The 12,588-nt window shown below is 43.8% G+C and overlaps 1 protein-coding gene across 3 annotated transcripts in view; it reads left to right on the top strand.

Annotated features, from left to right (window-relative positions):
• The window catches only part of INTS9 (integrator complex subunit 9), a 114,419-nt gene extending 105,337 nt beyond the window's left edge, over positions 1 to 9,082 (top strand). For all 3 annotated transcript variants that reach the window (XM_047761039.1, XM_047761038.1, XM_047761040.1), the window contains exons 15-17: positions 2,739 to 2,837; positions 3,846 to 3,983; positions 8,290 to 9,082. In XM_047761039.1, coding sequence (XP_047616995.1) covers positions 2,739 to 2,837; positions 3,846 to 3,983; positions 8,290 to 8,466 — 414 coding nt within the window. In that variant the 3' untranslated portion in view covers positions 8,467 to 9,082. The remainder of the gene's footprint in view (positions 1 to 2,738; positions 2,838 to 3,845; positions 3,984 to 8,289) is intronic.
• Positions 9,083 to 12,588: the final 3,506 nt, after the last annotated feature.

The following is a 12,588-nucleotide window of genomic DNA, read 5'->3' as shown; positions in this document are numbered from 1 at the left end:
TTATAGGTGCAAGTTCTCCAGGCCCACCTCAGTCCTACTGCATCAGACCTTCCAGGGAGAGGCCCAGCCGTCTGGGTATTAGCCAGCCCTCCAGCTAAAATCTGAGACCCACGGGTGTAAGAGACCTCTGTATTCCACATGTGCCAGGTTTTAATAAAAAAGGCAAAAGGAAGACACAAACAGAAATGCTAGCCATCTACAGAGAAACAATCTGACTAATAAACTTCTGGCATCTCCCATGCCCAAGTTTATCCTCACCGTGATTAAACAGTCCATGTTAGCTTGTTCCCTCTTTATTTATTTTTATTTCTTTTTTTTTTTGGTTTTGAGGGCCACACCCTCAGCATGTGGAAGTTCCCAGGCTAGGGGTCGAATCCAAGCTACAGCTGCCAGCCCACACCACAGCCACAACAATGCCAGATCAAAGCAGCATCTCTGACCTATACCACAGCTCACAGCAATACCAGATCTTTAACCCACTGAGCGGGGCAGGGATCGAACCCTCATCCCCGTGGTTATTAGGTTCATTACTGCTAAGCCACAATGGGAACTCCTTATTCCCATTTTAAATCAGCAACATAAAAGGTAAATCTTCCTCTGTTAAACCTGACACTGAGCCAGAGGAGGAAGAGATTGGCTTTGAGGGCTGCACAGCACCCTGTTCTGTCTTTCATGAAGCCCCTCCCTCAAGTGCAGTAGGCATAGAACCTCAGCCTTGACCCTGAGGCCTGCCCCACCCCCACCTGTGTGCCATTGTGGGTCCCTGGATACCTAGCTCTGTCATCCTGCAGGTTGGTCAGGACTCTTTTTTGACCAACTGTCCTCCTGAAACCTGCTGGATCTTTGAAATCATGGCTCTTTGCTGTAGACTTCGGGTTGCTTAACCCATGAGGTTAATATTGCCTGTGCTGGGATTTTTTTGTTTTGTTGCAGTAATTTGGCATTGATAGTGGATTTTTTTGGTTGCTGCGGGTAGATGAAAGCAAGTTCTTCCTCCAAAAAGGGTCCAAGTTTTTGTTCTGTAATTTGTAGCATAGAAGTGGCACTAACCATCCCCACTTCTAGTTGTTATTATTATTTAATGTGTTGTTATTATTTATCATTTTCTCTGCATTTTGCTCATCTCAAAGTGAAAGACTCTGACACAGTGTCTTTGGATTCTTTTTTGTCTGGTATTTACAGTGGCTCTGGGCTTGAAGGCTTAGGTTCAGATTCCAGTCCTCTAAGCCAGCAGTCCTCAAATGTTTTGGTCTCAAGACTTCCGAAAAATGAGACCCCCAGGAGCGTTTGTGTGTGGGGGTTACATCTATTGATATTTGCTATGTAAAAATTAAAGGCTTGGAGTTCCTGTCGTAGCGCAGTGGTTAACGAATCCGACTAGGAACCATGAGGTTGAGGGTTCGATCCCTGCCCTTGCTCAGTGGGTCAAGGTTCCGGTGTTGCCGTGAGCTGTGGTGTAGGTCGCAGACGCGGCTCGGATCCTGCCTTGCTGTGGCTCTGGCGTAGGCTGGCAGCTGCAGCTCCGATTTGACCCCTAGCCTGGGATCCTCCATATGCCGCAGGAGTGGCCCAAGAAATGGCAAAAAGACAAAAAAAAAAAAGAAAAAAGAAATACCAGTGACAAAATAAAATTAAAAAAAAAAAATTAAAGGCTTTTAAAAAAGGTTTAATAGGAGTTCCCATCGTGGCTCAGTGGTTAACGAATCCGACTAGGAACCATGAGGTTGTGGGTTCGATCCCTGCCCTTGCTCAGTGGGTTAAGGATCTGGCGTTGCCGTGCTGTGGTGTAAGTTGCAGACGCGGCTCGGATCCCGCATTACTGTGGTTCTGGCATAGGCTGACGGCTACAGCTCCAATTCGACCCCTAGGCTGGGAACCTCCATATTGCCGCGGGAGTGGCCCAAGAAAATGGCAAAAAGACCAAAAAAAAAAAATTTAATAAAATTAAAACAATATAAACCCATTAGATGTTAACACAACTAAAATATTTTTTATGAGACTCTTTCTTTAAAAAAAGATAAAGAAGATCACTGTTTGATTCTTGCAAATGCCTGCTTCTGGAAGACAGCTGGATTTGGCTGTCTCCTTTTGCTTTCAGTCTGTTGTGATATACATGTTATGGAGCCTCTAGAAAATTCCAGTGAACACTCAGGAGAGAATGAAATTGAAAAAGCAAAAACATCTTATTAGTGACGGCCGTATTGATCTCAGTGCCCTGAAAGAGTTTCAGAAGCCCCAGGGACCATGCACCCCACTGAGAACCAGCGCTCTGGATAGTCTTCTTGCCTGACCTGGGTCACTCTGTGGAGAGTCTCAGCCAGTCTCCAGGAAAAGCACTGCAAGAATTATTGCACTTCGTTTGCTTCCTCTTCTCAGCCCATTTACCTGCTGCCACCGTCCTGTCTTTTCTCTTGTCTGCCCCTCTCTCACCTCCTGTCTTCATTGCAATTGAGTGTGTGTAAGATGTATTTTTTATTAAAAATTAGAGGTTTTTTTACCTTCTTAAAGTTATTTGGTCATTTTAGATTGCAATGGTGTAAGTAAAAATTCAAAAGAAGAAAAAGTGAATAAATAGTAATCATTAAAAGTTCCACTTTATCTGGTAGCTTTCCCACCAGGCTGGCCGGGGCACATGGTGTGCTGACCCTGGGCTATCACCATCCGTCTCTGAGCTGTGCATTTCCCCTTCCCCCCACTTCACACTGAGCCTGACTTAAACCCCTCTGTTTGCCCCACAGCTCGCAGACTCTCTGGTGCCCATGGAGATTAAGCCTGGCATTTCCTTGGCCACCGTCTCAGCCGTGCTGCACACTAAAGATAACAAGCACGTTCTTCAGGTATCCTAGGGAAGGGTGGGTGGGGCTTACTGGGAACCATTCCTCCCAAGAAGATGCTAACATTCCAGCCAGCCCCCAGGACAGTGCCTCCCACACCACCAGATACTGGAGACCAGACTACCTGAGGGATTTGATTTGAAATGGAGAGAGCACTGCATATCAGTTCTCCACACCTTACGTGGGAGATAGAAGCCAAGAGAAATGATTGTTCATGGAGATGGGACCACGCATCATCCCAAGTGTGGTCCACAGCTCTGAGGGCACCAGCATCACCAGCTGCCCACGTGCTCTCAGCAAGCTCCCATAGGCACCACCCTGAGCCTGCAAGGTTGAGGTAGGGATGGGGGCCCCACAGCAGATGCAGCCCCTGCTCCTGCCCACAGGGGCCTGGAAGGCAGCAGACTGGGGCAGGTGGCCTGAGGCTAGGCAGCTGGAGGGCTCCGCACCTCACTTCATGACCCATGTGCCACCTTGAGGGGCAGCTCTTTGAGGCCGCATCGCTCTTGGTCCCCTGCATCATGTGCTGACAGCAGCCACTGACATCATACCGGACCCTGAGCTGGGTCCTACACGCATTTAGTTAATCCTCACAAAATTTTCTTCATCATCATCATCTTATGGGCTATTTCTCTGGCCTTCATTTTCTTGAGGGAGAGACTATAACCAATCAGGCTGGCCCCATAGCCAGCATCCTGCTGCTGTGCTGCTCCACCTACCGCCACCAACATGGTTTATTAAGACTTTACTCAGTCCTGAATTGAACTGATTGAAAATTAAAAATGGATCTTGATAAAGGGAAGATGTCTTTGCCAAAGGAGTTGATTCTCCAGGTGTGGTTGGCTTCAACTTGTTTGGAAATCCAGCTGGGAGTGACCCTGAGCACAGATGCCTGCCAAGTATTTCCACCACCTGGAGGGGGTCCTGCTTGGGATAGATTATCGGGTGGCCTGCACTAATCTCTGCAGCTCCATGGGTGGAGTCCTTGATTCCTGCTTGCCTCCTGCCCAGCCCCCACCCAGGCCTGCCCAGCCCGTAGGCGGCAAGAAGAGAAAGCGGGCAAGTGAGGAAGTCCCCGACTGCAAGGTTGTGAAGCCTTTGCTGAGTGGCTCCATCCCTGTGGAACAGTTTGTGCAGACCCTGGAGAAGGTGAGTGCGTGTGCTGGGGCCATCCTGCTCCACTCACGGTGGCTGCTGCTTGTTATTAGTCCCCACTGCCTGAGCTGCTGCCCCTGGAGTATCTGCTTGGTCCTTGGTCATGGCAGAGATAGAGGAGAGCGTGCCCTCTCCATGGTGCCCTGGTCGTTCCCCTGCTGGCCCTTCCTCCCCCTGCAATACCCATCTGTGGGGAGACACCCCCACCAGACCCTGCTTCCTATGGGAATAGACCAAAGAAAGGTCTTTCTCTGAAAATGTAGCTGGGACATATTGGGGGGGGGCAGGTGGAGGCCAGTAGGAAGAAGGATCTACCCCCTGTGGACCCCTTCTCTTCCATGAGAACACCCCTTGCTATCAGAGCCAGCATGGCCACCTCACAGGAGAGGCATGTCCAGGCTGAGTGTCAAGACTAGGGGTGGGCGTGTTGCCAGTGTGAGCAGAGGGCATCAGCATCACTGGATCCCCAGGAGCTTGGGATGCAGGGCTAGCCGTTCCCAGGCAGGGTGGGAGGAGAGAAGAGCAGGCGGGCATTTTAGGGGATGGTCGTCCCTCCCCTGGCTCAGCAGCCATGCCACCCCTTGTCCCTGATGGCTGCTCCTTCCAAAGAAGACATTTACTGGCTACAGTTAAAAAGGAAAAAAAAAAATTCATCTGAAAGGATTTTTAAATTCTGGCTTCAGTCACAGGACTTCAGAGATTACTGTTGTTTTGGCAACAGAATTAAAAATTCCTTGATAGGAGGAGGAATTAGCTAAAGTTAATATTATTCATGCTGCTTCTTAGAAGAACTACTACTAACTCTAGTAAATAATTCCAGGAAAAGAGATATTCTTCTAAGGTACTGCCCATGTCCAAACTAAATATCCCAGTTGCCGAGTTCTTTCCTTCTACTAACTTTGGGTTTTGTTTGTTCGTCTTTCTCTAGTTGCTTTAAGTGTAAGGTTAGGTTTGAGATTTTTCTTGTTTCCTGAGATAAGATTGTATTGTTATAAACTTCCCTCTTATAACTGCTTTTACTGCATCCCATAAGGTTTGTATCCTCATGTTTTTGTTTTCATCTGTCTCTGGTATTTTTGTTACTTCCTCTTTGATTTCTTCAGTGATCCATTGCTTGCTTGGTAGCCTATTGTTTAGCCTCCACATATTTGTCTTTTTTTGCAGTTTTTTTCTGATAGTTGATTTCTAGCCTTCTAGCATTGTGGTCAGAAAAGGGTCTTAATATGATTTCAGTATTCTTAAATTTATCAAGGCTTGCTTTGTAGCCCAGCATGTGATCAGTCCTGGAGAATGTTTCATGTGCGCTTGAGAAGAATGTGTATCTGGCTGCTTTTGGATGGAATGTTCTATAAATATCAATTAAGTCCATCTGGTATAATGTGTCATTTAAGGCCTGAGTTTCCTTATTGATTTTCTGTCTGGATGATGTGTCCATTGCTGTAAGTGAGGTGTTAAAGTCTCCCACTCTTACTGTGTTACTTTCTGTGTTGATTCTCCATTCATGGCTGTTAGCAGTTGCCTTATGTATTGAGGTGTTCCTATGTTGGGTGCATATGCATTTACAATTGTTATATCTTCTACTTGAATTAATCCTTTAATCAGTATTGTGTCCTTCTTTGTCTTGTAACTAACATTCTTTATTTTAAAATCTATTTTGGAGTTCCCATTTTGGTTCAGCAGGTTAAGAACCTGAATAGTATCCATGAGGATGTGGGTTCGATCCCTGGCCTTGCTCAGTGGGTTAAAGATCTGGCATTGCTACAAGCTGTGTGGGTCACAGATTTGGCTTGGATCCTATGTTGCTGCAGCTGTGTTGTATGCTGGCAGCTGTAGCTCCAATTTGACCCCTAGCCCCAAGAACTTTCATATGTCTCAGGTGAGGCCCTAAAAATAAAAAATAAAAGTCTATTTGGTCTGATAAGAGTATTGCTACTCCAGCTTTCTTTTGATTTCTATTTTCATGGTATACCTTTTTCTATCCTCTCATTTTCAGTATGTTCCCTAGAACTGAAGTGGGTCTTTTGTTTTTGTATCCATTTAGCCAGTCTCTGTCTTGTGATTGGAGCATTTAATCCATTTGCATGTAAGGTACTTATTGATATTTATGTTCTTACTGCCATTTTGTTCATTGTTTTAGATTTATTATTGTAGGTCTTTTTTCTTCCCTTCCTCTTTGGTTTTCTTTTCTTGTGGTTTGATGCCTCTCTTTAGTGTTCTGTTTAGATTGCTTTTTCTTATTTGTGTATTATTTATTTTAGATTTTTGGTTTGCAGTTACCATGAGGTTTTTGGTTTTGTTTTTTTTTCTGTGAATTTTATTACGTTTATAGTTGTAAAACTACCTTGATGTTTCGGTGTAGCAGTCTATACAAGATTGTTTTAAGTTGCTGGTCTCTTAATTTCAAATGCCTTTCTAATATCCTGTAATCATACTCTCCTCATGATTGCTGGTTTTGATGTCATATTTGTGTATGGATGATTTCCTACCTTTATGCTATGTTTGCCTTTACCAGTGGGCCTTCTCATTTGTAATTTTCTTGTTTCTAGTTCTGGACTTTTCTGCCTAGGGAAGTTCCTTTTCTTTGTCTTTAATTTTGGTTAATTTAATTTTGGGGTGTGACTAGAGGCAGCTGTTTGCCTAGGACAACTTTAGGCAGCCTGTCTGCTGATGGGTGGAGCTGTGTTTCCTATCCTGTTAGTTGTTCAGTCTGAGGCTTCTCAGCACTGGAGCCTTCTGGCTGTTGGATGGGGTCAGATGTTTCCAAATGACAGCCTCCCAGGGAGCTCACACCAATGATTATTCCCTGCGGCCTCCATCTCCAGTGACCTACCCCCACAGTGAGCCAGAGCCACCCTCTGCCTCCCCAGGAGACCCTCTAAGACCCACACTTAGGTTTGGCCCAGGCTCCTGCTTTGCCCTGGGACCTGGTACATCTGAAAGCTTGTGTGCACCCTCCCACAGTCCTATGGGGTTTCTACACTCAATGCCAGACCACCAGGCTGGGGAATTTGGCACAGGGTTTGAAACTTTCAGTCCTGTGGGAGAACCTCTGCAATATGGTTATTTTCCAGCTTCTGGGTCACTCACCCAGCAGGTATGAGATTTCCTTATATCTTGAAAGCACCCCTCCTACTCTTGTTGGGCTTCTTTGTCTTTAGGTGTAGAATATCTTTTTTTGGCAGTTTCCAGTCTTTTTTTGTTTATGGTTGGTCAGCATTTAGTTGTGATTTTGGTGTGTTCGTGAAAGGAGGTGAGTTCAGGTCATTCTACCCTGCCATCTTGTCTTTAATCCTGCATTTTTTCAAATATTAAGGGCTCTCCCTCTATTGGGAATTTTCTATGCTAATGATTTCTTTGTCTCTGAAGGGAGGGTTTCCCCTGAGTTGTGTGGCTCTCCTGGGCCCTAATAACATGGGGACGCCCTGTGGGAATTACCATGGAAACCCCGTCTGCCATGAACATACTGGTACCTGCTTCCTCATGACTGAGCAGTGCTCCGGCCCTGCTGATAGGACTCACACTTGACTTTTCTTGAAAACTTGAAGAAGCTTGCTTTCCCAGAAAGGCTTTGTTTAGTTGTTCTGCCTGGTATGCCCAGGAATTGACCCCTGGGACCTGACTGACTGACTTCTCTGACCATTCTGCCCCATCGCTTCCTGCAGGAGGAGTATCTGTGCCTGCCCCAAAGTATGTGTGAGTTTTATAGAACCAAGTGCGTTTTTACCTCTTGTGTCCTTTTCAGGCAAATCAGTCTTCTTTCCCTTCTTTCTCAACTTTACGTCTGATACACAAGAACACTGAGTTAGCATTGGAGGTGGCGCTAGAGAAGGTGACACTGTCTCTGCTCCCTTGGGAGGGATTTGCCAGATCACAGCGTCAGTGGCATCCTGCTGTGAGGAATGACATTTTCCCGGGACAGGATAGAGCTTTTCAACCCGGGGCCTCAGTGGTACAGGGGTTGGTGTGGAATAGCCCAGCACCCCAACGCAGGTCTTGGATGTGCTTCTCAAGTAACTCACAAAAGCTTAAGCGGATTGTAGGAATTCTGCTGTTTCTGCATGAGATTTTGCATGTTTAGGGGCTTTAATTTGAATTCCGTTACTGAAGTAGGTCCTGTACTAGTCTGAAGATTTGTACTGAGGAGTATCCCAAATTCCTCAATTCCTTGAATGTTCAGTTTAGCCAAATCAAGGAAGTGTCGCTTTTAGAACGTGGTTGCTGAAATATCCTCCTGCCTTTCAGTCAGCCCCTTACTTTTCAGACCACCCACCATCCTCGTGTCCTTTTTCTTTTGGAGCAGCATGGCTTCAGTGATATTAAGGTGGAAGATACAGCCAAGGGCCATATCGTGCTGCTGCAGGAAGCTGAGACACTCATCCAGATTGAGGAAGATTCGACCCACATCATCTGTGACAATGATGAGATGCTCCGGGTACGACTGAGGGACCTTGTCCTCAAATTCCTACAGAAGTTCTAAGGGGCACACCTCGACCATCTCCCCGTGCCCGAGCCCTGCAGTCCTTCACTCTGGCTGCCCCGTGCCCGGCTAAGGAGGGCCCTACCGCAAGGCTGGTCTCTGGGGTGGTTTCTCTGGCGTGAGAAATAAAGCAGCAGCCCTGGAGGGACGTCCTCAGGAGTTACAGCCAGACTCTCTGTCCAGCTTCCTCACACTGATGCAGGTGAGAGCTTTCCCCCTGTCAACCTCAGACTCGTTTTCCTCCCGATCCTAGCCCTCTTGGGTGCCAGCTGGTAAGACAGTGAGCTGGAGCAGCATGAGAGAGGCAGCTGCTTTCCAAGAGGCCAGGGTTGGAAGGGGAGGTAAATAGATGATGATTTGTGGCCTATTTTTCATGCTTTCACAGGCCTCAGTTGAGGGAACTAATCTTTGATTTTTGTTTTATTTACTTGTCTACAGTGCTGTACCTAGTCAGAAAGACGATCCCAAAATTAGTAGGAACCCATCTATTTGTATTTTATAATGTGAGCCCATTGTTAATAAAACTTATTTTGTATAGAAGTATGTATTTTCTGTGTTCTGTTGAACTTTGAACTTATGTATTCATTTGGTATCTGAAAAATATTAAAATATATAGAACTAAGAGAACAGCAAATTTTAGTTTGGTGTGTGCGATTTAATATATTTCTTAAATTGTACGAAAGGTGCTTTACCTTTGCTGTGTCTGCTATGTAAAGAACACCAACACTGACTGCTAACACCAACTGTGACCTTCTGGATAAGGGCTTGAACCAGCAGCTCAGGCTCCACTCACTCACCTTCAGTCCTCCAACCCAGCCAGCGAGCAGAACACCACAAAGGGCTATAGTGACCTAAGAACTACGCCACTATCGGAACTACTTGCTCAGGTTTTATGGCAAGTTGATTGGCACTTCTCTCTTTAGAATGGACAGAATCAGTGGGAAGCAGTTGTCATTAGAGGCAGGAAAAAGGCAACTTCACTTTTGCTGTGTCCAGCTCTTCCACCCTGGGGCACAGGATGCTTCAACAGGTCTCTCCTTCCCAAGGTATAGGCCGTTCCACTCAAGGGGCCTAGGATCTGTCTACAGAGTAAACTGTGGGAGAGGATTAACAGTACAAGAGATTGATGTGTCATGGCTATGAAAATTTAGTTTTGTTTTTAGGAGGAGAATCGTAAATACACAGCACATGCAGGCATACTTCCTAATAAAACTCCTGAGAGAAATCAAGTTAGATTTCTCAAAGTTTTTTAACATCTTGGAAAATGCAAAAGCAGTGAAAATAGATGGAATTCAAAGTGATTATTTTACTTTAACATCCTAATAGCAATATTCTCCAGGACCGACTTGGATTTGTCGAAGTTTGATTTCTGTTGAGGGCTTGATTAATCCCAAAATATCGATCCTAAGGCTTTAATCCCTATCTTTCACCGCTCATAAAAACTTACTTGGAATTCCCATTGTAGTGAAGCAGAAATGAATTCGACTAGGAAACTTGAGGTTGCGGGTTCGATCCCTGGCATCACTCAGTGGGTTAAGGATCCGGCGTTGCTGTAAGCTGTGATATAGGCCAGCAGCCGTAGCTCCAATTGGACCCCTAGCCTGGGAACCTCCATATGCCACAGGTGCAGCCCTAAAAAGCAAAAGCAAAAAAAAAACTAACTTGAAAGGAGTAAGGGCTTAAATAAATGTAAGCTTCCCAAACCATAAAACTCCAAGAAGAAAACACAGGGGAAATGCTTCTTGACATTGGTCTTGGCAACGGTTCTTTGGGTATGACACCAAAAGCATAAGCAAGAGCAAAAATCAGCAAGTAGGACTACATCAAACTACAAACTTCTGCACAGCAAAGGAAACCAAAAAAAATGGAAGGACAACCTACAGAATGAGAGAAAATATTTGCAAACTATCTGATAAGTAGTTACTATCCAAAATACGTAAGGAACTCTTACAAATCAATAGCAAAAAGAAAAGAAATCTGACTTAAAAATCGGCAAAGGATTTGAATAGACATTTTTCCAAAGACGTACAAGTGGCCAACAGATACATGAAAAGTAGCACAACATCATGAATCATTAGGAAATGTAAATCAAAACCACAATGAAATGTCACCTCTCACTTGTCAGAACAGCTGTTATCAAAAAGACAAGAGCCAATGTTGACAAGGATGTAGAGGAAAGAGAATACCTGTGCAGTATTGGTAGGAATGTAAGTTGGTGCCACCACTATGGAAAATAGTATGGAGATTCCTCAAAAAATTAAAAATAGAACTGTGATATGATCTAGCAATCCCAATTCTGAGTACATATCCCAAGGAAATGAAATCATCCAAGAGATATCTTCAACCCCACCCCCACCCCCAACTAAAAGCTGAACTCAGTAGAATGTGATCACCAGGGGCCAGGAGTTGGGCAAATGAGGAGATAACAGTCATAAGATGAGAAAGTTCTAGGGATCTCATGTACAGCATTGTGACTATAATTAGCAATACCATATTATGTACTTGAAAGCTGTTAAGAGAGTAGATCTTAAAAGTTGTTAGCACAGAAATGGCAATTTTTAATGTGATGGGATGATAACTAACTTTAGTGTGGTAATTTCTGAACATAATAAGTATCAAATCATGTTTTACACCTTACACTTATGCTGTATGTCAGTAATATCTCAGTAAAACTGGGGGCGGGGAGGAAACATTACATATATTAAACTTAAGCATCTTTTTGAGTCATAGGACCACAGGTCTTTGAAAGGTGTTTGCTTCCATCTTGTTATTAGGCATGTAGCGTATTTCTTCTTTCTCTTACATTGTTGTCTGAGTCCACTGGTTGGGGGGGAGATGTATCCTCTGCATGTAATTCTTACATTAGCAGAATTTAAGGCATCCATAAGTTTTCATGACATACAACTGTGAAATCAATCACAAAGGAAAAGTAAATAATTTGTGTAATATACAATAAAGTGGGGTCACTAAAACACATTATCAACTAAAAGTTTGCTTTTTAGATTATCTAATGTAAATTTTTAATCTAGTAACTAATTAGTGTTCATAATACTTTTAGAATAAAGAAATTTGATTTTATAGTCTTTTCCAATCATCTATAGGCCCTTCCAACCATCACTGAGCATTTAATAAGCACCTATTATATATCCTGTGCATTGTGCTGTCTCTCATGAATTTCGCTCACCAGAAAACAGACAAAACTCAAGTTTCTCTCAAATTTCTGACAAGTATAGAGAAGCAGATTTCCAGAACCATGAGTGAAAGATGATATAGCAAATCCCAAGAAAACTACAAACTTATTGGAATTAATAAGTGAAGTTAGCAAGACTGCAGGATAGAAGGTTAATATGCAAAAGCAACTGTACATTATATACTAAATATTTAGAAAATGAACTTTTTAAAAAACAGCAATTCCACTCATAATAGTGTAAAAATACATACTTTAGGAATAAACTTTTGAACAGATATACAAAATCTCTACACTAAAAGTCTCCAAACTTTAAAGATAGAAATTTAAGGTTTGAATACGTGAAGAGATATACCATGTTCATAGATTAGAGACTCAGGTTTTTTTTGTTTTGGCTTTTTAGGGCTGCACCTGCAGCATATGGAAATTCCCAGGCTAGGAGTCCAATCAGAGCTACAACAGTACAGCCCACACCCACTGACACACTACCACCAGATCCGAGTTGCATCTGCACCTCGCCACAGCTCACAGCACTGCCAGATCCATAACCTACTGAGCAAGTCCAGGGATCAAACTCACATCCTCATTCATGGATACTAGTCGGATTTGTTACCGCTGAGCCACGATGGAAACTCTGAGACTCAGTATTATTAATATTTCAATTCAACCCACTGATCTATAGATTCAGTACCATCCCATCAAACCTAGTGAATATCAAAAACAAATTTTAAATAGGCAAAGGACTTGAATAGATAGTTCTCTGAATAATAAATAAAAATGGCCAATAAGCACATGAAAAAGTATTGAACATGGTAAGTAATTAGGAAATGTAAATCAACCCCTCAGTGACATACCACTTCACACCTGTGAAGATGGCTATAATTTAAAAATTATAAGGAGTTCCTGTCGTGGCCCAGTGGTTAATGAATCTGACT

The sequence above is a fragment of the Phacochoerus africanus genome, chromosome 15 (genome assembly GCF_016906955.1).
Source record: "Phacochoerus africanus isolate WHEZ1 chromosome 15, ROS_Pafr_v1, whole genome shotgun sequence".
NCBI lineage: Eukaryota > Metazoa > Chordata > Mammalia > Artiodactyla > Suidae > Phacochoerus > Phacochoerus africanus.
Note: the sequence above shows the minus strand (reverse complement) of the source record. Positions and strands in the feature narration are given on the sequence as shown.